This window comes from Ictalurus punctatus, chromosome 15 (assembly GCF_001660625.3).
Source record: "Ictalurus punctatus breed USDA103 chromosome 15, Coco_2.0, whole genome shotgun sequence".
In the NCBI taxonomy this organism is placed as follows: Eukaryota; Metazoa; Chordata; class Actinopteri; order Siluriformes; family Ictaluridae; genus Ictalurus; species Ictalurus punctatus.
This window is the reverse complement of record NC_030430.2, coordinates 23,972,547-23,999,655: the sequence shown is the minus strand read 5'-3', so window position 1 is coordinate 23,999,655 and position 27,109 is coordinate 23,972,547. Positions and strand designations below refer to the sequence as shown.

At 39.7% G+C, this 27,109-nt stretch overlaps 1 protein-coding gene across 1 annotated transcript in view; it reads left to right on the top strand.

Moving 5' to 3' along the window:
- LOC108276271 (cadherin-4) overlaps positions 1-27,109 on the top strand; it is a 367,096-nt gene that overhangs the window by 299,399 nt on the left and 40,588 nt on the right. Inside the window, exons 6-7 of the mRNA XM_053686058.1 lie at positions 22,982-23,137; positions 26,130-26,274. Coding sequence (XP_053542033.1) covers positions 22,982-23,137; positions 26,130-26,274 — 301 coding nt within the window. The remainder of the gene's footprint in view (positions 1-22,981; positions 23,138-26,129; positions 26,275-27,109) is intronic.

Below are 27,109 nucleotides of genomic sequence, written 5' to 3'. Positions count from 1 at the left end.
AGAAAAAGAAAATTAACTTGATCAATGTAATTGCTTCCTCGTTACAGCTTCCATTTCGCTTCTCATTTATCTTTCGGCGTTAAGGATGAAAAACAAACGGTCTGATTCTAATCAAATTAGCGCAATTATTTTCTCCATTTGAAGGTTGCTGTTTATATTTATTTCGCAGTTAGCGCTGGATTTGAACTTTATCTCTCCAATTAGTTCTGAATTAGTGCTGGCGTTCGAAATGGAAAAGATGGAAAATTGGTTAAATAATTACATGCTGCCTTATCACAGAGAGAGGTGAGGGAGAATTCATATCCATATCATTGTGCTAAGACTTTATTAATGCTCACGTCACTGGAATTTATCACCAGTAGCTTAATTAGCTTCTTAGTTTATATATATATATATATATATATATATATATATATATATATATATATATATATATATATATATATATATATATATATAACCCTGTAGAATTTTCTGTTTATCTGAATAAATATCTAAAACATCATCAGATTTTCACACAAGTCCTAAAAGTAGACAAAGAGAACCCATTTAAATAAATGAGATGAAAATATTATACTCGGTCATTTATTTATTGAGCAACATTACATATCTGCGAGGGGTAAAAGTAAGTGAAACTCTAGGACTAGCAGTTTAATTTGGAGGAGAGATTAGAGTCAGGTGTTTTCAGTCAATGGGATGACGATCAGGTGTGAGTGAGTGAGCGCTCTGTTTTATTTCAAGAACAGGGATCTATCAGAGTCTGATCTTCACAACACATGTTTGTGGAAGTGTATCGTGAGATTTCTGAGGACCTCAGAAAAAGAGTTGTTGATGCTTATCAGGTTGGAAAAGGTTACAAAACCATCTCTAAAGAGTTTGGACTCCACCAATCCACAGTCAGATAGATCGTGTACAAATGGAGGAAATTTAAAACGGTCGTTACCCTCCTCAGGAGTGGAGACCAACAAAGATCACTCCAAGAGCAAGACGTGTAATAGTCCGTGAGGTCACGAAGGATCCCGGGGTAACTTCTAAACAACTAAAGGCCCCTCTCACATTGGCTAATGTTAATGTTCATGAGTCCACCATCAGGAGAACACTGAACAACAATGGTGAGCATGGTAATGTTGGACGGAGAAAGCCACAGCTCTCCAAAAAGAACATTGCTGCCCCTCTGCAGTTTGCTAAAGATCACGTGGACAAGCCAGAAGGCTGTTGGAAAAAATATTTTGTGGATGGATGAGACCAAAATAGAACTTGAGAAGCGTTATGTTTGGAAAAAGGAAAACACTGCATTCCAGCACAAGAATCTTATCCCATCTGGTGGTCGTGTCACGGTTTGGGCCTGTTTTGCTGCATCTGGGTCAGGATGACTTGTCATCATTGATGGAAAAATTAATTCTGACTTATACCAATGCATTCTAAAGGAAAATGTCAGGACATCTGTCCATGAACTGAATCTGAAGAGAATGTTGGTCATGCAGCCAGACAACGACGCTTAGCACACGAGCCGTTCTATTAAAGAACGGTTAAAGACGAATAAAATTAATGTTTCGGAACGGCCAAGTCAAAGTCCTGACCTTAATCCAATAGAAATGTTGTGGAAGAACCTGAAGCAAGCAGTTCATGTGAGGAAACCCACCGACATCCCAGAGCTGAAGCTGTTCTGTACTGAGGAACGGGATAAAACTCCTCCGAGCCGATGTGCAGGACCGATCGACAGTTACCCCAAACGTTTATCTGCAGTTACTGCTGCACGAAGATACTGAAAGGAAAGGTTCACATACTTTTGCCCCTCACAGATATGTAATATTGGATAATTTTCCTCAATAAATAAGTGAGCAAATATAATATTTTTGCCTCATTTGTCTAATTAGGTTCTCTTTATGTAATTTTACAACTTGTGTGAAACTCTGTTGATGTTTTAGGTCATATTTATGCAGAAATACAGAAAATTCACTAATATATATATATTTTTTTATTTTGTTTGTGTGTGTGTGTGTGTGTGTGTGTCAGCTGGAACATTTCCTACATTGGCATTCAAACTGATAGGGTTTCATTTGCAGAGTAACAAATAATACTACATGGACTAATTCAGAATTCGAAACCTTTATGACTATAAAAAGCTGCCGTGTGTTACCATCGCTAGTGTTTAGTAAATATTTATAGCTCATTACTGGAGCAATACTGGAGCAGTAGCAATACATAATCTAATACTAATAATAAACAAATATTAAAAATGGGTTGTTATACACCAAAGAATAAGACATAATCATTGATATAATGAAGCTTTCAGGGCGATGCTGTGGCTTAATGATTAACATAATTAGCACTCGATTCCCGCCTCCGCCCTGTGTGCGTGGAGTTTGTGTGTTCCCCGAGTCCTTTGTGGGTTTCCTCCCTTTGTGGGTCCCCCCCCCACTGTCCAAATACATGCATTGTAGGCTGATTGGCATCATTGTTAAATTGTCCGTAGTGTCTGAGATTATACTTTCACTTTGTGGTTTCTTGATAAGATTGTTTTGTTTTGTTTTGTCTGTCTGGTGATGGAATGACTATTTATAGCTGCTTTAATCTAAGAGATAACTAACATTAAATGTAACTATAAATGGATAAAAAAAAAAAAAAGTATGACATAAATGAACAATTGGAATGGACATGCTGTAATTGAAAAATAATCATCGTTAGAGTGCTGACAGTAACTCCGTCGATTATTTTCCGATAACAGCACGACCCAGAGTGTTTTATTCCGTACACACACTCTGATTGGAAATGGAACGGATCCATGGCCGTTAAGTCAGACCTTCACGTGGATCTCAGTGATGACTGTCTGTCTTCCCTCCGGCCAGGTCAAAAATCGAAGAGTAAATCTTCATCCGAGTCGTGGCTCAGGGACTTAACTTTGTTTAGGAGACAACGGGATCATTTATAGTGCTTCTGGCAGATAGATAAATAAATAAATAAATAAATAAATAAATAAATAAATAAACAGATACAGAATTGGACGGAGGAAAAAATATGAAGCAACCCTTTTCAACAAAATCAGCAGTGTAATGGTAAATTGTATAGTTGTCGCTCTTGTTGACACGATGCTATAAAGAATTGCGTAATGAAAAAACAAAACAAAAACGTAGCCTCTTTGACTCGGAGTGTCCGTGTTTGCAGCTTGCAGAAGAATTAAGGACGGGTTCCCTTCTGAGTCTGAGTCCCTTCTGAGGCAAAATGAATAGAATCGTAATCAAACAAATCAGTATTTGCGTTTGATATAAAGGAAGCTGTAGCTCCACCCCTCACCACAACCACGCCCTCATCCGAGCCTTATACGTCGACAAGTCTTATAAAACGGTGCTTTCATACGCCGGTGTGTAAGATCAATGTAAAATGCCCGCTCAGATTGACTATGTTTACTTGCACATCAGTATTCCGATATTAATCGGAATCTGGCAATATCGTAATTACTATTGAGTGATATAAACGCCGCGATCGGAGTGCCCGATTCAGATTAAAACAATATTCTGATTCCCCAGATTCGGATTCCCACCTGATTCCGATTTCATTTGTCACATGTAAACACCTTATTCAGAAAATCCACTATATATATGCGCATGCTCAATTCCTTTCACACGGAATTGCACGTAGCAATAACGGCATCTTGAATCTCAGCTTGAATCACAGCGGAAAAGGATAAAGCACACGTGTAGATCGGCATACTTAGAACAACCGTGTATACTGGAATATTCTCTTGTCTGTACGCATATAAACATCGTATTCGGAATATTGTACAAGTCGAATATAGACCTTAAATGGAATTTGATGTGCATGTATACAGTCAGTGTGAGTACAAATCCCAGAATGGCTAACCTGTCACTGTTGGGTTCATGAGCAAGACTTTGCAAAACGTTTGACTAATGCAAAGCACTGACACTGGAGAGTCCTTGATGAGCAAATGTACAAGTGTTTGTTCATTTTCTGTAACAGGAGCTCCGACTGTAGTTCTGGTGATAAAGCAAATCACAGGTTTATATTAATGCACTCCTTCTAATAGTATTGTGTATTCTATAGAAACTCACCCGTTTCTATAACGACTACACACAGCGTTAACTACAGGCTTCTATGTGAAAGAGAAAAAAAAATCATCATACTGGGCTTTTAGTTTGTTCTTCTAGAGAAACCCAAACCTACAAAAACGGTTTAGATCTTTTTTTTTTAAACAAACTTTATATTTTTTAAATCTCTATATTCACTCATGATGTGGTCTATATTGTGAATGGGGTGGGTGTGGATTGGGACACGCCCACGGTGGACTCATGATGTGGTCTATATTGTGAACAGGGTGTGCGTGGATTGGGACACGCCCACGGTGGACTCATGATGTGGTTTGTATTGTGAACAGGTGGATGTGGGTTAGGACACGCCCACGGTGGACTCATGATGTGGTCTGTATTGTGAACGGGTGGATGTGGATTGGTACACGGCCACGGTGGACTCATGATGTGGTCTATATTGTGAACGGGGTGTGTGTGGATTGGGACATGCCCACGGTGGACTCATGATGTGGTTTGTATTGTGAACAGGTGGATGTGGGTTAGGACACGCCCACGGTGGACTCATGATGTGGTCTGTATTGTGAACGGGTGGATGTGGATTGGGACACGCCCACGGTGGACTCATGATGTGGTCTATATTGTGAACGGGGTGTGCGTGGATTGGGACACGCCCACGGTGGACTCATGATGTGGTCTATATTGTGAATGGGGTGTGTGTGGATTGGGACACACCCACGGTGGACTCATGATGTGGTCTGTATTGTGAAGGGTGGATGTGGATTGGGCCACGCCCACGCCCATTATATATATATATAATTACAATTATTATCGAATTCAATTATTAAGTTATTTCGTTAAAAACTTTACCCTGTCATGTAGCTGTATGATATTATTTTTTTTCAGTATTATGTTTTTTTTTTCTACTTATTAATTATTGTTTTTTTTTTGTTTTTTTTTTAATCAGAATGTCCAAGAGTGTTTTGTTTAATAATTTTCTAATAAAAGTTTTTGTTTGATATTTTTTTAACAGGTCGGAGTGTTCGGATTTTCTTTTCAGAAGCGATAATTAAAGTCAGCTCAGTTGAAAAGTAGGACAGATGGGTGGAGGTGGGCAGCAGGAACAGTGTCTGGACAGGATAAGGGACGTGTAAAATTTAGCCTACGGCACCAAACATCCATAATTTTTTTTTAAAAAAAAGCTAATATATTACAGTGACTCAACTGTGTGGCCTGAAGAAGCGAAAGAGAGAACTCCCGAGGAGACTCCTAATGAGAGTCGGCATCGTTTTACAGAAATCGCATTAGGACGCAGCCGGAGAGCGCACTGCTTCACCTAATATATGGGAATTGTGCAAGATTTCTATCTGAGAAAGTACACAAATAAATGTGATGCATTATTTCATAAACACTCGCACTGGTAGCAGCGGCGGCGGCGGAGGGTCAGGAGGAAAAAAAAAAGGGGCAATAATTGAAGGAGGAAATGTAGACAGGAGGGAAATACCGAGACTGATAACGTCCCGAGGCCCAACAGAGCTGGCGAGATGAGGCATTTTTACTTTATTTCTTTCTTTATTTTGTTTTATTCACTCCGTTCCCTGGAGGAGAATCATGAAGCAAATGGATATTCCGCTGCTGCCGAGAGATCTGATCCAATTTACGGAGCCGTTCAGAAAGGAAGGTGTTTGTGTCAGTGCCGGCGCTCCTCATGTAAATATAATAGATCCGACTGTAGGTTAATGGTAATTACCCACAATGCCCCACGGCCACTTCGCATGGGATTGCGCCGAAGTGAGAAGGAGATAGAGATGGAAATAGGACGATAAGTGTGAACCGAGGACTGGAGCGGCACTCAAATAACAATAACATCTTTTCTCAAATGAAACGTTCGCTTGGCTTGATTCTTCTGAGGGAGAAAACTATTTTTTAAATGTTTTTTTTTTGTTTTTTGTTTTTTTTGCGCATATAGGTTTTTTTTTGTGGAATTATCCGCTCAGGTGGTACTTCGGTGGTATTTTTAAAGGTATAAGTCTGAGGGAAAATATATAAAATGACACTCTTTCCATTCTTACTCCTGAAGTAGTTCACCCTGGATATTACGCTCATGAAAATGGTATACTTGTATATACACGTGTGGTTCATAAAAGATTCATAAAAGTCTAAATGTAAACCTGTGTGTGTGTGTGTGTGTGTGTGTGTGTGTGTGTGTGTGTGTTAGTCCATCCAGCTCGTTTATCACAGTGACAGCTGTCTTTTGGTCAGCTTTGCGTGTCCAGGTGCATCCTTGGAGACGTGTGCGTTTGGAGAAATTAGCGTTAGCCAGAAATGCTACGCTAACAGAAGGTGTAGCTTGGCTCCTGTAGAGAAGCTTTGGCTCAAATCATGGATTAGCGTTGTCACCCATCCAGTGGACATCAAACCTAATCTCTCTCTCTCTCTCTCTCTCTCTCTCTCTCTCTCTCTTGTACACACTCTGATCACATATCCAACACACACACACACACACCTATGTTTCCGTGTGATGGAGGATAGACTCAGCTGTAAAAAGCACATCTAGAGTACGGACAGGATTTTACCTTGTACATATCAGAAAGCGCTGGTCATTCTGCAGGTTTATTGTTCGGCACGGCTGTGTTCGTCAGTGCGTCAGAGCGATCGCGAGCGAGCGAACCAGATTTAGCCGCCGTGTTGTTTGTCTGGAGTGCTTGGAAAGCCCGATTCGATTCTGGGAAGAACAGTAAATCAGCTGCACTGACGAACACTAACAGCAAAACATTACACAGTGCTGAAAATACCAGCGCTGCTACTGGTCCTGATTAACTTTCATTCAGCCAGTATGTGTTCCTTTCTTTTTCTCCTTCTCTCTCTTCTTGCCTCAACAGTGGACTCTGACTGAATTATGGATGGACAGACGGATGTCTGGTTGTCTGTCCATTTGTTATATCTGTATCTCAGTCTATCTGTCTATCTATCTATCTGTCTGTCTGTCTATCTATCTATCTACAAACAGTGAGACATTCAATTATACACACAGAGAAATTGATCTTCAGACAGATTCATACACAAAGAGATAGACAGATAGATAGACAGATAGATAGATACATAGATAGATAGATAGATAGATAGATTGTGTGTGTGTGTGTGTGTGTGTGTGTGTGTGTGTGTGTGTGTGTGTGTGTGTGTGTGTGTGTGTGTGTATAAAGTAAATCATAACTCATCTGCCTTTGTGAAACAGATGGTCATTTAGTGTGCAATACATCATACTACAATGATGCTGCAATCTCCAGTATTTGTCTGTCAAGCTTAATCTCTCTCTCTCTCTCTCTCTCTCTCTCTCTCTCTCTCTCTCTCTCTCTCTCTCTATTTTACTGTCTCTGTCTCTCTCTTTTACTCTCTCTCTCTCTCTCTTTTACTCTCTCTCTCTTTCTCTCTCTCTCTCTCTCTCTCTTTTACTCTCTCTCTCTTTCTCTCTCTCTCTCTCTCTCTCTCTTTTACTCTCTCTCTCTTTCTCTCTCTCTCTTTTTTACTCTCTCTCTCTTTCTCTCTCTCCCTCTATTTTACTCTCTCTCTCTCTCTCTCTCTCTCTCTCTTTTACTCTCTCTCTCTCTCTCTCTCTTTTACTCTCTCTCTCTTTTTCTCTCTCTCTTTTTTACTCTCTCTCTCTTTCTCTCTCTCCCTCTATTTTACTCTCTCTCTCTCTCTCTCTCCCTCTATTTTACTCTCTCTCTCTCTTTCTCTCTCTCCCTCTATTTTACTCTCTCTCTCTCTTTCTCTCTCTCCCTCTATTTTACTCTCTCTCTCTCTCTTTCTCTCTCTCCCTCTATTTTACTCTCTCTCTCTCTCTTTCTCTCTCTCCCTCTATTTTACTCTCTCTCTCTCTTTCTCTCTCTCCCTCTATTTTACACTCTCTCTCTCTCTCTCTCTCTCTCTCTCTCTCTCTCTCTCTCTCTCTCTCCAAACAGACATACAGTTATACACAGAGAAACTGATATACAGATACACACAAATAGATAGATAGATAGATAGATAGATAGATAGATAGATAGATAGATAGATAGATAGATGGATAGAACACAGAGATTTCAGCATCATTGTAATATATGATGTATTGCACACTAAATGACCATCTGTTTCTCATTAGTCATTTAGTCACAAAAGCAGATGAGTTATGATTTACTTTACACACACACACACACACACACACACACACACACACACACACATGCACACTGTTGTCCAAGTCCACACCCAAAAGGCAGGTTTCCATCTGAGGATTTTTTCCAAAAAAAAAAAAAAAGAAAAGAAAAGAAAGAAGTTATTATTTGTATGATATTACAACGGGAATTTCCGAAGAAGTTGGGACGCTGTGTAAAATGTACATAAATGTAAATAAGAACAGAACGTGATGATTTTCAAATCTCACAAACCCGTATGTTATATATAGAACATAGAAAACATATCAAACGTTTAAACTGAGGAAAATGTACCGTTTTAAGGAAAAAATAAGGTGATTTTGAATTTGATGGCTGCAACACGTCTCAAAAAAGTTGGGACGGGGAGAAAAAAAGTCTGGAAAAGTAAGTGTTAGTAAATAAGAAACAGCTGGAGGAATATTTTGTAAGTAATTAGGTTAATTATAACAGGTCAGTAAGATGATTGGGTATAAAGAGAGTGTCTTAGAGAGGCGGAGTCTCTCAGAAGTAAAGATGGGATGGAATCTGGATGGAAGCAGATGTTGCTCTAAAAGCTGTATATAGCTTTCAGCATTGATGGTGCCTTTCCAGATGTGCAAGCTGCCCATTCTATAGGCACTAATGCACCTCCATACCATCAGAGATGCAGGCTTTTGAACCGAGCGCTGATGAAAAGCCGGACGGTCCCTCTCCTCTTTCGTCCTCTTTAGTTTAGAGGACGCGGCGTCCATGGTTTCCAAAAAGAATTTCACATTTCGATTCGTCTGACCACAGAACAGTTTTTCATGTCGCCTCGGTCCATTTTAAATGAGCTTTGGCTGAGAGGAGACGGCGGCGTTTCTGGATCATGTTCACGTATGGCTTCTTCTGTGCATGATGGAGCTTTAACCAGCGTTTGTGGATGTCACGGAGAACCGTGTTCACAGACGATGAGTTCTGGAGGTGTTTCTGAGCCCATGCAGTGATCTCCATCACAGAATCAGGCCTGTTTTTAATGCAGTGCCGCCTGAGGACCCGAAGATCACGGGCACGCAGTACTGATTTCTCCAAATTCTCGGAATCTTTTGATGATATTATGTACTGTAGACGACGAGATATTTACCATAAAGTCTCCGCAACTTTACATCGAGGAACATTATTCTGAAATCGTTCCACAAATTATAGACGCAGTTTTTCGCAGATCGGTGAACCTCTCGCCCATCTTTACTTCTGAAAGACCCCGCCTCTCGAAGATCCTCTTCTTATACCCCATCGTCTTACTGACCTGTTCCCAATTCACCTCCAGCGTTTTTTTTTTTTTTTACTAACACTTACTTTTCCAGCCTTTTGTTGCCACCGTCCCAACTTTTTTGGGACGTGTTGCGGCCATCAAATTCATAAATACCTTATTTTTTCCCCCCTTAAAACGGTACATTTTCCTCAGTTTAAACATCTGATATGTTTTCTATGTTCTATTGTGAATAACAAACGGGTTTTACGAGATCTGCAAACCGTTACATTCTGTTTTTATTTACATTTTATATTAATAATAAATTAGCGTTTCAATTATTTCATTTTCCGGCCGACTAATTGCTCCGAAATCCTCTCCTGATCATGCTGAACAAATGAGGAGTGTATCTCAACATAGCCCTAGCTACAGTGGATAGTTGAGCAGTCAGATAGAATGACTTCCTGTAGCACTTCCTGTTGCAGCATGATCAGCTACACCGTGTAGCTAAAGGTGCTCTACATAATGACGGGCACGTCAACCTCGGAGCAGGAAGAACACATCGTCCATGAGGGTTTTTTTTTTTTTTGTACACTTCCACGAACTAGAACTCTTCTTCCTCACTTTCTCTCTCCCGTTCCCTCGTTCCTGAAAGCTTGTCATCGTGTAGGACAAGTGTGTACATCTGAATATGATAGAAGAAGACAGAAGTGCGCAGCCGTCTCGAGAACCCAACCTGGGAAATGTCAAACTGTCTGTTGGTTGAAGATTATGATACATGATTGGATAAAAAAAAAAATAATAAAAATGGAGGACAGAAAGAAAGAGAGGCAACTCAGAGACTGAGAGAGCGAGATAGAGAGAGAGATGCGCGGTATTGCTATAGTTAGTGGGGTAACTTGCTTAATTGGAGCTCTTTACAGTCTGCGTTTGAGCTGTAGAAATGCTAATGGAGTAACTGGGGAAGTAATTTCCTGTTCGACTTCCTTTCTTGGAAATGAGAGATATTCTTTGCTTTCCATCCTCCGTAATTGTGCTTTCAGATACACACACAGCAACATGCTATCGTATACTGTATAGGATAATTGGAGTTAGCTGTGCATGTCATATCTGTACTGTATAAAAAGGCAGAAAAAAAAAAAAAACATAACAGAAACAGCACCGGAAATTCAGTTTGAGTCACTGAGCAACTAAAATGTTGTTTTTTTTTTTTTAAAGCATTTAATAGAACTTGAGTAATGATTCATGCTAAACTTAGATGTTAGCAACATTAGCTTATTACCTCCAGTGCAAAACTAAAGAGGCAAACTACAGCCACGAAACATGTCTTTGCTGATGATAATTTAATGACTAACATTTAATGAGTACACTCTGCAACGGCTTATGCGTTATAATTTTAGCCAATGAGGACGTAATGTTCCGCATGTTTATCATCGGAAGACGATGCAGTTCTTGATGGAGGAATAAAATCGGTGCTGTAATTGCGGCTCACGCCATCTGGAGAAACAGGAAGGGCGATGTCACATCCACCAAAAGCTCATCACCCGTGTTAACAGTTTCCAGTGAAGTTTCGTCGAGAAAACGGTAACAAATGCCGCGACACTAGATCATCAGGACGCGGTAAAGCATCTGTCGTTTTCCAAAGTATTTCTAACAACTCCGATAATAAGAACTGCGAAAAGACCTCGCTATTATGTGCAGACGGGTGGCACGTGCGTTATAAGTCCCAAAATTTCACGCCGTCGCCATCTGGAGTGGAATTTACATACAATTATAGATCGAGATTACAGGTTGGCCAACTGTTAATGAGAACAAGATGAAAAAAAAAAAAAACTGTGGGGGGGGTCAAACTGAAACGGTACGGATGCAAAGAGAAAGCTGAATTTCTGCGCGCTTGGTTCCGCTCTGTGTTCACAAATTTTTAGATTTAATTCAAGTAGCGTTTGTGTTTTAGTCCGCGTGATATTTAGACACAACGAGAACTCGGGTCACGGGTGGAAAAGTGAATCGGAATGGCCCAAAACGGAGCTCGTGGGTGAAATTAACCAGACGTGTCGAATTTACTTGTTGGTTTGATTCCATCCGTGGCTTGGAGTTTAGTGACGCGCGATCGTAGAGTTGTGTTTCCTGATTTATTTTCCTACTTATTTCTTCTTTTTGAATATATCGTATGTCTTTTTGATGTAAAGAAAGAAATAATGAAAACTAAAACAAACTATTAAAGCTGGATCGAAACAAATTCAGGAAAGAAAAGAAAAATGACACGTTCTTGCTATCTATTTAATGAAAAGAAAGAAAGAAGTAAACAGAGCAGGATAGACAGACAAATGTGAGGAACATGCAAAAGAAATAAGACATTCTTGCTCTCTATACAGTAGAAAGAAAGAAAGAAAGAAAGAAAATGAAAACAAACAAGTAAACATAACAGGATAGAAAGATGAAGGAGAAAGAAAAAGGAAAAAAGACATTATTGCTATTTATACAGGGGAAAGAAAGAATGAAAACTAAAACAAACAAGTAAACAAAGCAGGATAGAAAGATGAAGGAGAGAAAAAAAGAAAGACGTTCTTGCTATTTATACAGTGGAAAGAAAGAAAGAAAGAAAGAAACAAACAAACAAACAAACAATGCAGGATAGAAACAAATTCAAGAAAGAAAAAAAGAAAGAAAAAACATATTCTTGCTGTCCATGCAATGGAAAGAAAGAAAGAAAGAAAGAAAGAAAGAAAGAAAGAAAGAAAGAAAGAAAGAAAGAAAGAAAGAAATTGAAAACAAAAAAGTAAACATAGCAGGATATAAAGACAAATGAATAAGAAAAAGGAAAAACATTATTGCCATTTAAACAGTGAAAAGAAAGAAAGAAAGAAAGAAAGAAAGAAAACTAATAAACAAGTAAACAAAGCAGGATAGAAAGATGAAGGGGAGAAAAAAAGAAAGACGTTCTTGCTATTTATACAGTGGAAAGAAAGAAAGAAACAAACAAAGAAAGAAACAAACAATGCAGGATAGAAACAAATTCAAGAAATAAATAAAGAAAGAAAAGACATATTCTTGCTGTCCATGCAATGGAAGTAAAGAAAGAAAGGAAGAAAGAAAGAAAGAACGAAAGAAAGAAAGAAAGAAAGTGAAAACAAAAAAGTAAACATAGCAGGATAGAAAGACAAATGAGAAAGAAAAAGGAAAAACATCATTGCCATTTAAACAGTGAAAAGAAAGAAAGAAAGAAAACTAATAAACAAGTAAACAAAGCAGGATAGAAAGATGAAGGAGAGAAAAAAAGAACGATGTTCTTGCTATCTATGCAGTGGAACGGAAGAAAGAATGAAAGAAAGAAACAAAGAAAGAATGAACATTACAAGAAAAGTTTTTTTTTTTAAAAAATAAAACAAACAAAGCAGGATAGAAGTGAAGCAAAAGGAGAGAAAAATAACACTGTTGCCAGGAAACTAGGCAAAATGTATACTGAACTGTATACTGAAATGTAGCACAGAGACATTACTGTCTATAACTACAATTACACTCTAATGACACCTAGCATCAACCGCTAACCAAACATTCACACCTTATACCGTCTAATCAAACTGCAATCTGAAGTGTTTCTACCTAAAAGTGTCAGATACAGCGTAGCGTCAGTGTAAAGCAACGTGTTTCTCACCTGCTCTGGTATTTACCGCAGCCTGAGCAGCATTACATCTCCGAACGAATATGACTGAAGGGCAGGTGTTCAGTTTGCAACGTGAATACCAAGAAATCTCGCCAGTATTTGGCCAGTATTTCAGAATCATGAGGGTTTGATCATAAATCTTACAGTAGATATTCCCCACACATTAACAGCTCCGAAGCTGACGGCATCTAAAGAGCCCGTGGAAAGGTTTCGTTAGATTCACCTTCTGAACACGACACACACACCCGAGCCGACGCTCTTCTTCTTACGAGTTCAGATTGTATTCGACAAAAGTTTCTTGGTGAACTTGACCTTTAACTTTTAAGGATCCAAACTTTTCTTGACTCTCGCGATCAATTAGCACTTTCTAAAATGTCATTTCAGTAGGATTTCCCCACCCAGATGTTGCATGCGATGTCTTTTATGCAAGATTTATTTGAGAGAGGAAAAAAAAAAAGCAAGTAAAGAGAACAGCAGGTCTTTTGTAAGTTTTTGTTGTTGTTGTTGTTGTTGTTGAAAGTTTATGAAAACATTTTTAATTGGAACATTTTGACCTGAACTGAGCACGATGTTGCTCCACTGTTTAACGCTGACACGCTGTCTGGCAGCGCCTGGCTGAGATCAGTGTGTGGGTAATAGCACTGAGTGATACAATCAGTCGGCGGTTCTTACACAACATCAGTACCGAAGGACATTTAGCCTCAATTCAGTGACAAATAAGTCATTTACACAGTTTTAGTCCCACACACACACACACACTTGTAAATCCTCTTGCTCTTCTTCTTTTCTCTAATAAGGAGCAAGAGATGAGGTGAGAGCCTTTTCCTTCTAGTGTTCTTCAAACTGAATCAATTATCATTCATTACCCTGAGGAAAGCACACACTCATCTCGCCTGTTTATTTATACGTGTGTGTGTGTGTGTGTGAGAGAGAGAGAGATCAGCTAAAGGTGCCAATCACACACTGAAACAGCGCGATAGTGGAATAAAGTGGAAGTTTAACAGCAGATTGTTGTCCCTTATAGTAATTTCAGGCTAAAGTTTTTTTTAAAAAAGAAGAAGGAGATTTTCATGCGTTTCAATGAATTATTAACCCCTAATATTTTATGTCTGACCCTTACGTCATCCGTGCAACATGTTTTTCATTTATCGGTTTATTTATCTGTTTATTTAAATAGTTTCCTGGAACAATCTACGACTCCAAATTCGGATACGAAGCCACGGGATGCAGCACGCGATGTCGGCGATCTTGCTAACGTCCTCCGGACGTAGCTGCCCTCCGAAAGCCCCTCCCGCTAAAGTCATGTAATATACGGTCAGGTCCATAAGTATTTGGACGGCAGCGCCATTTTCGTCATTGTGCGTCTGTACACCACCACAGTGGATTTGAAGCGAAGCAGTCAAGATGGGATTGAAGTGAAGACTCTCAGCTGTAATTCAAGGGCTTTAACAAAAATATATGCATTGACCGTTTAGTCCTTCCTTTTTCACAGGATCAAAGTAATTGGACAATTGACTGATAGGCGGTTTCATGGCCAGGTGTGGCCTGTTTCCTCGTAATTTCAAGACAGATTAAGGAGATGAAAGCTCTGGAGTTCATTCCCAGAACTGAATTAGCATTTGGTAGCATTTAGTTTGTCCAATTACTTTTGAGGCTGTCAAAATGGAGGGACTGAAAACGGAGCCAAAAAAAAAAAAAAACCCCAAACAAAATGGCTGTAATTCGGTTAGTGAACGGTTAATGGTTACACTTCAATCGCATCTTGATTGCTTCATTTCAAATCCACTGTCATGGTGTACGGAGGCAAAATGACGACAATGGTGTCACTGTCCAAATACTTATGGACCTGACTATAAGAGGTTGGTGAAGTGGGCCAGTGCTTATGTGCTTATTGTAAGTTATTTCCAAGCCAATGACACTCAGGATAAACAAACAAACAAACAAACAAACAAACAAACAATGTTAGTTTTCAGTCAACATGCTTATCGCAAGTAAGCTAAACAGCAATAAATATCAGCGGACATCTTACAGTCTTTGTTGTAGATAATTATTTAGCTAGTTATTTAAATAGAGATTTTATAAAGTTTGTTCAACCTTTTTAAACACATCTAAGTGGTGTTTATTCTCTAGCTAACAAGCAGGCTAAACGTCGACTAGCTACTTAGACAAAAAGACAGCTAAACACTGGTCAACACTTATACATGTAAAGCTAAACAATACTAAACACTGACAGACATTTTGCTGGGGTTTTTTTTTTTTCTTTTTCTTTTCACTGAAGCTAATAATAACCCGCTAGTTACTTGTGTAGAACCAATATGTAGAGTCAACACAGCTAAGCACTATTTTTTATTTTTTTTGTCAACCTACTTATGTAGCTGAACCATAGCAAGTGATACATGTAGCTAGATACTTACGCAAGCAAGCTAAACAATGCTAAACACTGAAAGACATTTGAGTGTTTTATTGTTCAGTCAGGCTAATTCTGTAGCTAACTGCATATGTAGAAACAATATGTTGATTCAGCAGAGCTATTTTTGTGTCAGTTATGTTAGCTACTTATGTAAGCAAGCTAAACAATGCTAAGATATTTTGGTGTCTATATATATATATATATATATATATATATATATATATATATATATATATATATATATAATATTATATTTTTTCGGTGTGGACGTACTGTATTTCAAGCTAAGCAGCGCTAAACACCAAAACAAACATACACATGTTTTAGTGTGTCTTTACAGTGTAGCTTTATGTAGCTAGTTACGTACAGTATATAGAAGTAGCAATAGCTAAACACATCAGTTATGTAGCTAGCAGCTTGTACAATAGTGTTAAACGCTGGCAGCCATTTTAGTGTGTTTTTGCATTGTAGCTGACGTTCTTGTACAGGTACCTAATAGACTAGTGTTTAGCCAGAGCTAAATGATCTTCTTGTTATTTCTAGCCTTTTAGCTGGAGTTAGCTACTTAGCAACATCCTTACTACGTCTTTGCGAAGCCCTGAGAAAATCGATACCGCCAACGTGTTCAAGTGATGGCCTGATTTCCACATTCTCTGCCACTATCATTTGATATGCAAATAAAAAAAAATATATTAAAAGCATTTATTTATTTATTTATCTATCTATTTATTTATTTATTTATTATAATTTAATCTGAAGTCCTATTTTAGAGCTTTTTTTTTTTTTTTTTTTTTTTTTTTTTTTAATCTCCTAACAAACACACTAATATAGTGAAAATCCCCAGACCACACGTACAAAAGTGGGCGGAAATTTCTAGAAGAAAGAGCATGTATCATGTCCTGAGTCATAAAATATATGATATTAAAAAAAGGGGGATTTATGCTGGGCTTTGCACACTGTCAGATTAAATTAATTTAGATTTTATGCTTCTTTTCCACTCCTATTAAAACTGAGGGTGAGAGAGAGAGAGAGAGAGAGAGAGAGAGAGAGAGAGAGAGATGAAGGAGGGGGAATTAATTTTTTTTTTCTCCACTTGAGTGTGTAATCGTTCTGAATTCTGCCTCTGAGATGTTTGGGTCGTGTTTATTAAATTAGCGCCTGAAGATCCTAACACTTTGCCGGAAAAAAAACCCCCCTCACAAAATAATCGTTCTGAAAACACGAGTGAACGTGAAAATGTTTCCACTCGTCTGTTATCGTTCCTGTCGTTTTAAAGAGATGACGTCCTGATAACGAGAATTATTTGGATTTATAGGTTTTATTTAAGACTTAGACGTAGCAACTAACAAAAGCGATGTGCGGTTGCAATCAATATGACTCAACCCCTCAGTGCAAATCAAGTTTATTGTCGAAACGTACCGACTTTCAGCTGTTTGCGATGAACAAATCAAACAAAAGCAAGTGAAATAGTTCGACACGACGAACGCTTCATGTGGTTTCCCAAAATTCAACAGAAAATACAACTTATAATGATTTCTCCAGTCTCAAAACGATTCAGCCCCTTCATGGCGAGAATCTTTAGTACTCAATAGAGCAGGCTTTTGCTGTTATGACCTGCTGTAAACGAGATGCAGAGCTTCTGGCAGCGTTCCTGAGGAATCTTCTCCCGTTCCTCATGAGCAATGGCCTCCAGTTCAGTAATATTCTTGGGTTTGCGTGCTGCAGCCGCCTCCTTCAAATCCCACCAGAGATTTTCTATGGGCTTCAAGTCAGGTGACTGTGAATAAAAGGATAAAACATTACACCTGAGATTAAAAACAAACAAACAAAAAAAAAGAAACCTTACAGTAATTGATTACAAAAATTGATAGCGTTCAGTGACAAGCAAAATATAGAAAATGATACAAGATGTCAATTTTTAAACAATATTGATGATGTATGAAAGTTTTGCAGTTTAGAACTGTTTCTTCGGTTTAAAAAAAAAAAACGTCAATAATATATATATATTTTTTTCACTTCATTCTTCATTTCGTGTCGAGAATTTGTAAAGATATGACAGGGACATGTGCTGCGTTGACAAGAACAGATAGCGTAAAGAGAAACAGAAATCAGAATAATGATTCATGATCGATTCCACTGATGATGTAGAGATTATTTACAGTTTATATTTTTCCAAAATCAGCCGTATATTGACTGTCCATAGTCCGAACATTGTGCATGAACATTTCAAATATAGAGTTTGGTATTAAATGATCGCGGTTTTAAAACTTGGTAGTATATATAACTGATTTATTGTCTTAAGTTTTAAAAATGCTATTAATTTAATAATATATTCAGTGGGTTTTGCGTATAAAAAGTGATGCTAAGGAAATATTAATCAGTACTACTACTACTAATGATAATAATAATAATAATAATAATAATAATAGTATTACTACTACTACTACTACTACTAATACTATTACTACTACTACTATTGTTACTATTACTACTAATACTATTACTACTACTACTACTACTATTATTACTATTACTACTACTACTACTACTACTATTATTACTACTACTACTACTACTATTGTTACTATTACTACTAATACTATTACTACTACTAATAATAATAATAATAATTCCACTACTAATACTATTACTACTACTACTACTACTGCTTCTTCTACTACTATTATTACTACTACTACTACTACTACTACTAATAATAATAATAATAATAATTCCACTACTAATACTATTACTACTACTACTACTATTGCTACTATTGCTGCTACTACTACTACTACTACTACTAATTCCACTACTAATACTATTACTACTACTACTATTGCTACTACTACTACTACTACTACTAATTCCACTACTAATACTATTACTACTACTACTACTACTACTATTGCTACTACTACTACTACTATTATTACTACTTCTTCTACTACTACTAATTCCACTACTAATACTATTACTACTACTACTATTGCTACTCTTGCTGCTACTACTACTACTACTATTATTACTACTACTACTATTGCTACTACTACTATTGCTACTACTACTACTACTATTATTACTACTACTACTACTACTACTACTACTACTATTGCTACTCTTGCTGCTACTACTACTACTATTATTACTGCTACTACTACTACTACTATTGCTACTACTACTATTACTACTACTACTACTACTACTACTACTACTAATGCTACTACTACTACTAATAATAATTAACACCAGAGAATGACTGCATGTTCATTTTCAGCTGCACGTTAAGGCTACATGAGATTTTCCATCCAGCTCTTTCAATAAAATGTGAATAAAAATATTAAATGGAAAACCTGAAATTTGAAAAGTCAGTTTAAACGGAAACCTATGCATGTGTGTTGAGGTCCAGATCTAGTCTGGGACAGTGTCTACATGCAGTGGTCCAATGGAGAACTCCATTAGCATCTGGTCTCTAATAGTTTGAGAGTGTCGGCCCTCAGGTGGAGCTAGTTCGGGCTCTAAATGGAAAAAATCCCTGAAATGAGACCCAATTACACAGCAGTCCCAGACCAATATCTCCCCACCACCACCACCTCTCTCTCTCTCTCTCTCTCTCTCTCTCTCTCTCTCTCTCTCTCTTTCTCTCTCTCTCTCTCTCTCTCTCTCTCTCTCTCTCTCTCTGGATGTGTCAGTTCAGCAGCCGTAACACCTCTGATAGCTGTTTTTTTCACCTAATTATTGGAGGACCACAAAGCCTTCTGTCAAATGACAGGAGTGTAAATTTCCATCCGTTTTTTCCTAATTCTGAATGTGCAAATGAGAAAAAGTTTTTTTTAATGTTACATCATATTATATTTGACAACAAACGGAGAGAAAAAAAGAAAAAAAAAAGCTAGTCCGTATTTTCCATCCCTGATCTTTTTGAACCTGAATGTAAAGTGAACTACATGCAGCGTACGGTGTCCTGCTCTATCCGTCCTGATCATCACTGGGAAATCACTCACTGTTGATAACGATGGCCCCACATGGACAGCCCGAAGATCATTGAGACGACCGAGGATGGTAGAACTTAAAAACCATGAAGATGGCTTTGGACTGCGATCGATACAGTATGGAAAGTTTTCCTACGATGGCTTACGATGGCTACAATTTGCCACAAACAGTTCTGCACTCGAGTCTCCATCAGTGAACAGTGGAGAAGTTCAACAAAACACGTGAAAACTACAATGAACTTCCTGGTTACACAACTGCACTATTTGACCATGTAGTACACAGCTGTAAAAGGGAATTATTTATAATCGAGCTATCCGGTGTTACCCAGATGATGATGGGGTTCCCCTTGAGTCTGGTTCCTCTGAAGGTTTCTTCCTCATATCGCCTTGGGGAGTTTTTCCTTGCCAAAGTTGCCTCTGGCTTGCTCATTAGGGATAAACTTAAAATGTATATTCTGAATGTATATATTTCTGTAAAGCTACTTTGGGACGATGTCTGCTGTTAAAATAACCTCTCGTGCTTAACCCATCTCCGGAGCCGGACCTTCCCTGTGGGAATATTAATGTAACTTTTTTGACTTAAGTCACCAACCTCGAATATTTAATGTCTTCGTATCTCTCACGTCTCTTTTTAGATTTCGACGCACGACGACAAGGCACCTACTGTTTTTTACTAAATAAAATAGTAGTTTCCATATGTTTTGTCTTAATTCTGTATTTGCAAATAAATAAATAAATAAATAAATAAATAAATGGAGAGAGAACAATTTTATTATAATATTATTCTGTGCACACTGTAACCTGAAAATTTGATGCTGACGCATTATTAAAAGCTACAATAAATCCAGTGGCTGCATCCCAAACCTGCATCCCCCCAGTAAATAGTGTGCCACCTTTGCTCCGCATTACGTAAAGCTTCTGGCTGCATCCCAAACAAATATTTGCTTATTAAATAGTGTTTTAAAATACTGTGAGATTTTACGGGGCACAAGTGCCGTAAAACCTAGCGGATACGTGTGCCTTGTTTTGCCTTGTCGTATTTTTGTTGTTGTTGTTTTTTTTTGTGGTTTTTTTAGTGTGTGTGTACAGCTACACCATAACCATGATGTTGTGTAACAATATATTATAACGATATATTCACATTCAAGCGTGTTAGTGCCACTTTATCCTCAACTGAAACTCACCGTCTGTTTCCTCAGTAACTCTGTTTAAATCCGCTGATCTTCGTTTGTCTAATTACAGCAATAATGCCGAGCTCTTAACGTCTGCACGAGTGTTTTACCGAAGAAACACACACGGGGACACACACACACACACACGTGCACACTCTGCAAGTTGAGCATTCGCTATAGGGAGCTCTGACTGTCAGGAACTCCAAACAGAAGAAAAATGACGCTGCTTATTTCCTCCAGATGGAGATATTGAATTTCTCATGTGATGTAGTCCCAATTCTGGAGAACATAACACTGTGTGTGTGTGTGTGTGTGTGTGTGTGTGTGTGTGTGTGTGCGCAGTGCTAATGACATCTGTAGCTGGGAGAGAGAAGCAGAATGATGGATGGCAGAAGGTGTATGTGATTGCTGCACTGATTGTGTTCTGTCTCAGATCTTAATGGACTCTTGTGGGCCTCGGGAGGAGCGCGGACATATAAAATGATCTCACAATCCCGCAACTCCATAAGAATTCTTACAATCCGACTTGTCTAAGTGTTACAGAGCTTACACACACACACACAAACACACACACACACACACACACACACATATCCTCGTAGTAGTGTTAATTGTCTCTTAATGACTTACACCTGATATTGACTCTGTGTGTTCTCATGGTACATAGATATCATTAAATACATTATAGTGCCAACACAGTGCTGTTGGTTTCTGAAATCTGATTGGTCAGAAGGTGTCGTTTTCCATATTTCCATAAAAGCTGTTCTGTTATGGATTACGTTTAAAAAAAAGAAAAAAAAGTGTCATTGGTGATATGGTGATGTTTTCTGTAAGGAGAAATTTAACATTAATGGAAGGAGTCTCCAGTGTCAGCACTTTGTACCTGTATCTTTAAGGTTTACGACATGGGAAAGTCTTCAGGATAGAGGATTTTATACTTTGCGGTTTCTTGTTGACAAACTGAGTGTTTTGTGTTATGGAAGTTATTACATTTACTACCAATCTGCCATCAGACGCTGAGGCTGTAGTGTGAATCTCATTATATGTAGTCGTGCTTATGTACTTTCATTCATTGATAAGATTTAAATTTGTAATTAAATGAAAAAAAGTGGTGGCTTAATGGTTAAGGATCTGGGTTACTGATCGGAAGGACAGGGGTTCATGCCCCAGCACTGCTAGGCTCTGGGTTACTGATCGGAAGGTCGGGGGTTCAAGCCCCAGCACTGCCAGGCTCTGGGTTACTGAGTGGATGGTCAGGGGTTCATACCCCAGCACTGCCAGGCTCTGGGTTACTGATCGGAAGGTCGGGGGTTCAAGCCCCAGCACTGCCAGGCTCTGGGTTACTGATTGGATGGTCAGGGGTTCATACCCCAGCACTGCCAGGCTCTGGGTTACTTATCGGAAGGTCAGGGGTTCATGCCCCAGCACTGCCAGGCTCTGGGTTACTGATCGGAAGATCGGGGTTCAAGCCCCAGCACTGCCAGGCTCTGGGTTACTGATTGGATGGTCGGGGGTTCAGCACCGCCAAGCTGACACTGTTGAGCCCTTGAGCAAGGCCCTTAACTACTCCAGGGGCGCCAATTCATGCCTGACCCTGCGCTCTGACCCAAACATGCTGGGATATGTGAAGAAAAAAAAATGACACTGTCCTGTAATGTACATGTGACCAATCATTATCATATATTAGTCAGCAAGTGAACAGTCATTCCTTAAAGTTGATGTGTTGGTTGCAGGACAAATGGGCAAGCGTACGGATCTGAGTGACTTTGACAAGGGCCAAATTTTGATGGCATCTCAATTGATGGCATTTCAGTGCATCTCCAAAACCGGTGACTGGGGACAGGGTCAATCGGTGCCCAAGACTCATTGATGCACATGGGGAGTGAAGACTAGCCCGTCTGATCCAAGCCCACGGTAGAGCTACTGTAGCACAAACTGCTGATAAAAGTTCATGCTGGTTATGACAGAAAGGTGTCAGGACACGCAGTGCACTGCAGGTGGTTTTAATGTTTAATGGCTGATCTGTGTGTTTATAACAACAATGACTGACTTTGCTGTGTATTAAATTATGTAATTTTTAAAAATCCATTCACAGTCACGTTATGGAACGTCTGCACTGACGTGATAACATCATGCCCTCTGGTGTTTTATTCCCTGTATGATAAAATGGCCATGGAGAATAAATACTCGCTCATGATTGGCTGGCTTATGCGGATTAACTCCTTATATTGGGACTGACCTGAAAGTCTGCTAAAGTAAACTTATAAAACATGTGACGGATCGTTCCATCTCTTCTGCAGATCCGTTCAGATAAAGATCGCTCCATTAACATCAGATACAGCATCACCGGTGTGGGGGCGGATCAGCCACCCAACGAAGTGTTCAACATCGATCCAGAGAAAGGCAAGATGTACGTCACCAAGCCACTGGACAGAGAGGAGCGCTCGTCCTACCACGTAAGTGCACAAGCATAAAACCTGCTTGATATTTCCTCAGCTATCCGACGAAAAACAACATCAAACTAGCCGTGTTTTAATAGTGTAACTTATCATCAGTGAGAACTACTTGTGTGAGACTAAAATCTGCCTGAATCTTTCACCTCTCAGTCAGACGTTACGTGTTTACCATCTGTCGTGCACATTGTTTATTTTTTCTTCCCTGACAGAAGTCGTGGGTTGAAAGTCTAGTTTTACTCCTCATTAGCTGTTTTGACACTCGTTAAATCATCTCTCGCTGTTCATTAACCGAGCGCTAACGTAGCATCAGTGTAGATTTGTGTATGTGTAAATTTGACGAAGCGCAGGTAACAAACAGGGTTCTGTCGTGTTCTTGGCTGCACATCGAGCTCGTTTGATGCTTGATGTGTGCGTTTCTGTACAGAAAATGTCACTGGTTTGTTATCCGTCCTCAGAAAGTGATCCTGGCTCTGAGCTAAGTGCGTAATTAGCATCGTTGCGCTCTCGAACGGCTCCGAACATGGAGCAGGAGGAGGTGAACACATCGCAGGCTAATTAACATACGAAGCTGCGTTCAGGATGGAGCAACATCGATATAATGAGAACCATCAAAACAGCTTGCGGTTCTCGCAGATAGATGAGCAGATACAGGAAAGCAGAAAGAAAATAAGAATGAAGGGAAAATAAAAAACTGGAAACATGGGTTTTGGAAAGTGTCGGCTCTCAGAAATGTGGATTAAAGAATTATTAACCTAATTTCAGTTGTATACTGATTTGGGAATAGTCAGTTCTAGTGAAGGAGGTGTGCCCTTTGTGACTGTTAGTTCTAGTGAAGGAGGTGTGGCCTCTATACCTGTCAGTCTCAGTGAAGGAGGCATGGCCTCTGTGCCTGTCAGTCTTAGTGAATGAGGTGTGGCCTCTGTACTTATTAGTCTCAGTGAGAGAGATGTGGCCTCTGTGCCTGTCAGTCTCACTGAAGAAGGCGTGGCCCACGTACTTATCAGCCTCACTTAAGGAGTCGTGGCCTCTGTACTTCTCACTGAAGGAGGTGTGGCCTCTGTACTTATCAGTCTCACTGAAGGAGGCATGGCCTCTGTACTCCTCACTGAAGGAGGCGTGTCCTCTGTACTTATCAGTCTCACTGAAGGAAGCCTGGTCTCTGTACTTATCAGTCTCACTGAAGGAGGTGTGGCCTCTGTACTTCTCACTGAAGGAGGTGTGGCCTCTGTACTTATCCGTCTCACTGAAGGAGGCGCGGCACCCGTAGTTCTCAGTGAAGGAGACGTGGCCTCTGTACTTATCATTCTCACTGAAGGAGGCGTGGCCTCTGTACTTATCAGTCTCACTGAAGGAGGCGTGGCCTCGGTACTTATCAGTCTCACTGAAGGAGGCGTGGCCTCTGTACTTATCATTCTCACAGAAGCAAGCGTGTCTTCCCCCCTCCTCAAACCTAAGCACTTTTTTTTCCCTTTAAATCTTATTGAATTGTTTCCTGATTAAATGGATATTTCCCATGTCGGATCATTGATCACGTATTGCACTGCACATCAAATCGCCTCTAGACGGGGGGGAGAGACGCACACCCCTAATATCTATCCCTCAGTGCTGTGATGTGAGAGGGTGGAGGGAAGACAGTGTTATTTCTCCTCCTCTATCCCCCCATCTGTTTGAAGATAATAACTTTAATTCCAGAACAGAATTACATTTCCTCTCCTTTAAACGTGTGCCTAATCTCTGACTCGCCCTCTTATTGAATTACCACATCACAGCTAGAGCCCGGGAGATACACACACACACACACACACACACACACACACTGCTGCACATGACGGATATCGGTTGCCCCAATGGATCAAACGATGTACAAGAAAAAAAACAAAAGTCAAATTAACCTTAGAGGGAGAGAGAGAGAGAAGGGGGGGGGGGGGAGAAAGAGAGAGAGAGAGAAGGGGGGGGGGGGAGAAAGAGAGAGAGAGCGAGGGAGAGAGAGGGGGAGAGGGGGAGAGAGAGAGAGAGAAGGGGGGGGGGAGAGAGAGCGAGGGAGAGAGAGGGGAGAGAGAGGGGGAGAGGGGGGAGAGAGAGAGAGAGAGAGAGAAGATAGATTTAAAGAAAGAGCGACATTATGTAAAAAGACGAAACAGTAACGGAGGGGAAAATGGATATAATCTCAATATATTATAATATTACAATATATTCTCTGTCTGTCAGAGAAAATGGGCAGATGTCAACCAAAGGACAGGAAGAAATATTCTGAGACTCACTCTTTGTGGGAAATATATATATATATATATATATGTGTGTGTGTGTGTGTGTGTGTGTGTGTGTGTGTGTGTGTGTGTGTGTGTGTGTGTGTAACTGCCATGCCCCTGGCTGAGTTAAAACTGCTGCACTAACACCTCAATTAGACACACTGAATCACACTGTCTAATCACTTTCTCTTCAATTAAAATGCAAATTCATAAAGTTGTGCATATATGTACTGTATTGCTGTGTGTGCGTGCTCCTGTCATATACACACTGTTTTTAGGCAAACAGGGTGTTTCAGACAGAAGTCTCTATCAACAGCACAAACAACATTATTATGTTTGATGTGTGTTTATGTAATAAATGTTCCGATTCCCAGAAAATGGAGTCATCGAGTGCTCAGACGGATAGAAAACGGCAGGAAGTTCATTTGCTTCGGTGAAAAACAATTTTGACCACTTCCTCCTCATGTCCCCACTTTACTACATGTATGTAATGTACCCGGGACGCTTATTGGAACTGTGACACTAATTAGTGCCCTTCTGGACTAATCACTCAAACTGCTACAAAAAAAAAAAAAAAAGACACGACAAAGACAGGCTATATCAAACTTTACACACTACAGTGCTGAACATTCGGTATTTCATTACGTAAATAAATGGGATGACGATCATGTTGACTTCCCGTCTCAATCGGAGCCAGATTTAGAGAATGAGTCCAAACGTATGGTTATCTTTGTTTTAAACAGCTCCGTGCTCATGCGGTCGATATGAACGGGAATCAGGTGGAGCAGCCGGTGGACCTCTACATCTTCGTCATCGACATGAATGACAACCGGCCCGAGTTCAAGAACCAGATCTACAACGGTTCAGTGATGGAGGGATCCAAACCAGGTAGGCCTTCAAATGGACGAGTTGTTCTTCGTTTTATGATTCGGAAGAAGAACAAGATGGTAAAAATGAACATAGCCCATACAAGTATGTAAAAAAAAAAAAAAAAAAACGATTAATACGGTACACTCTATGGCTAAAACAATGGCGGATTTTTAGTCATGTGACCCGTTCAACTCGGAACGAACCATTTAAAAAAAACTGCATTAATTCAGAGAGATTCGTGGAGTGGAGACACTTACAGTATAGGGGGCACGGTGGCTTAGGGGTTAGCACGTTTGCCCCGTGGTCTCCCCGTGCTTTGGGGTTTCCTCCGGGTGTTTCAGTTTCCCCCGCCCGTCTGAAGACATGCACTGTAGGCTGATTGGCATTTCCAAATTGTCCGTAGTGTGTCCGATTGTGCCCGTCCAGGGTGTCCCCCGCCTTGTGCCCCAAGTTCCCCATGACAGGCTCTAGGCTGTATAGGATAAGCAGTACAGGAAAATGGATGGATGGATTATTAACTTCTACAGAAAATTAACCGTACTATTAGTGGACAACCCGCTCTACCACCTGAGCCACAGCCGCCCCTGTACTCCATGTCCACATCAGGCTATCTTATATACTCTAAAGTTTGTGGACACCTGACAATCGTATTCATATCTGCTTTCTGAACATCGCATTCCACATCGCATTCCCCCTTTGCTGTTATAATAATCTCCTCTCTTCTGGGAAGAGCATTAGTGAGGTCAGGCTCTGATGTTGGGATGTTGAGGAGATCTGGGGTGCAGTCAGTGTTCCAGTTCATCCCAAAGGTGTTCAGTGGGGTTGAGGCCAGGCCACTGAAGGGAAATTGTAA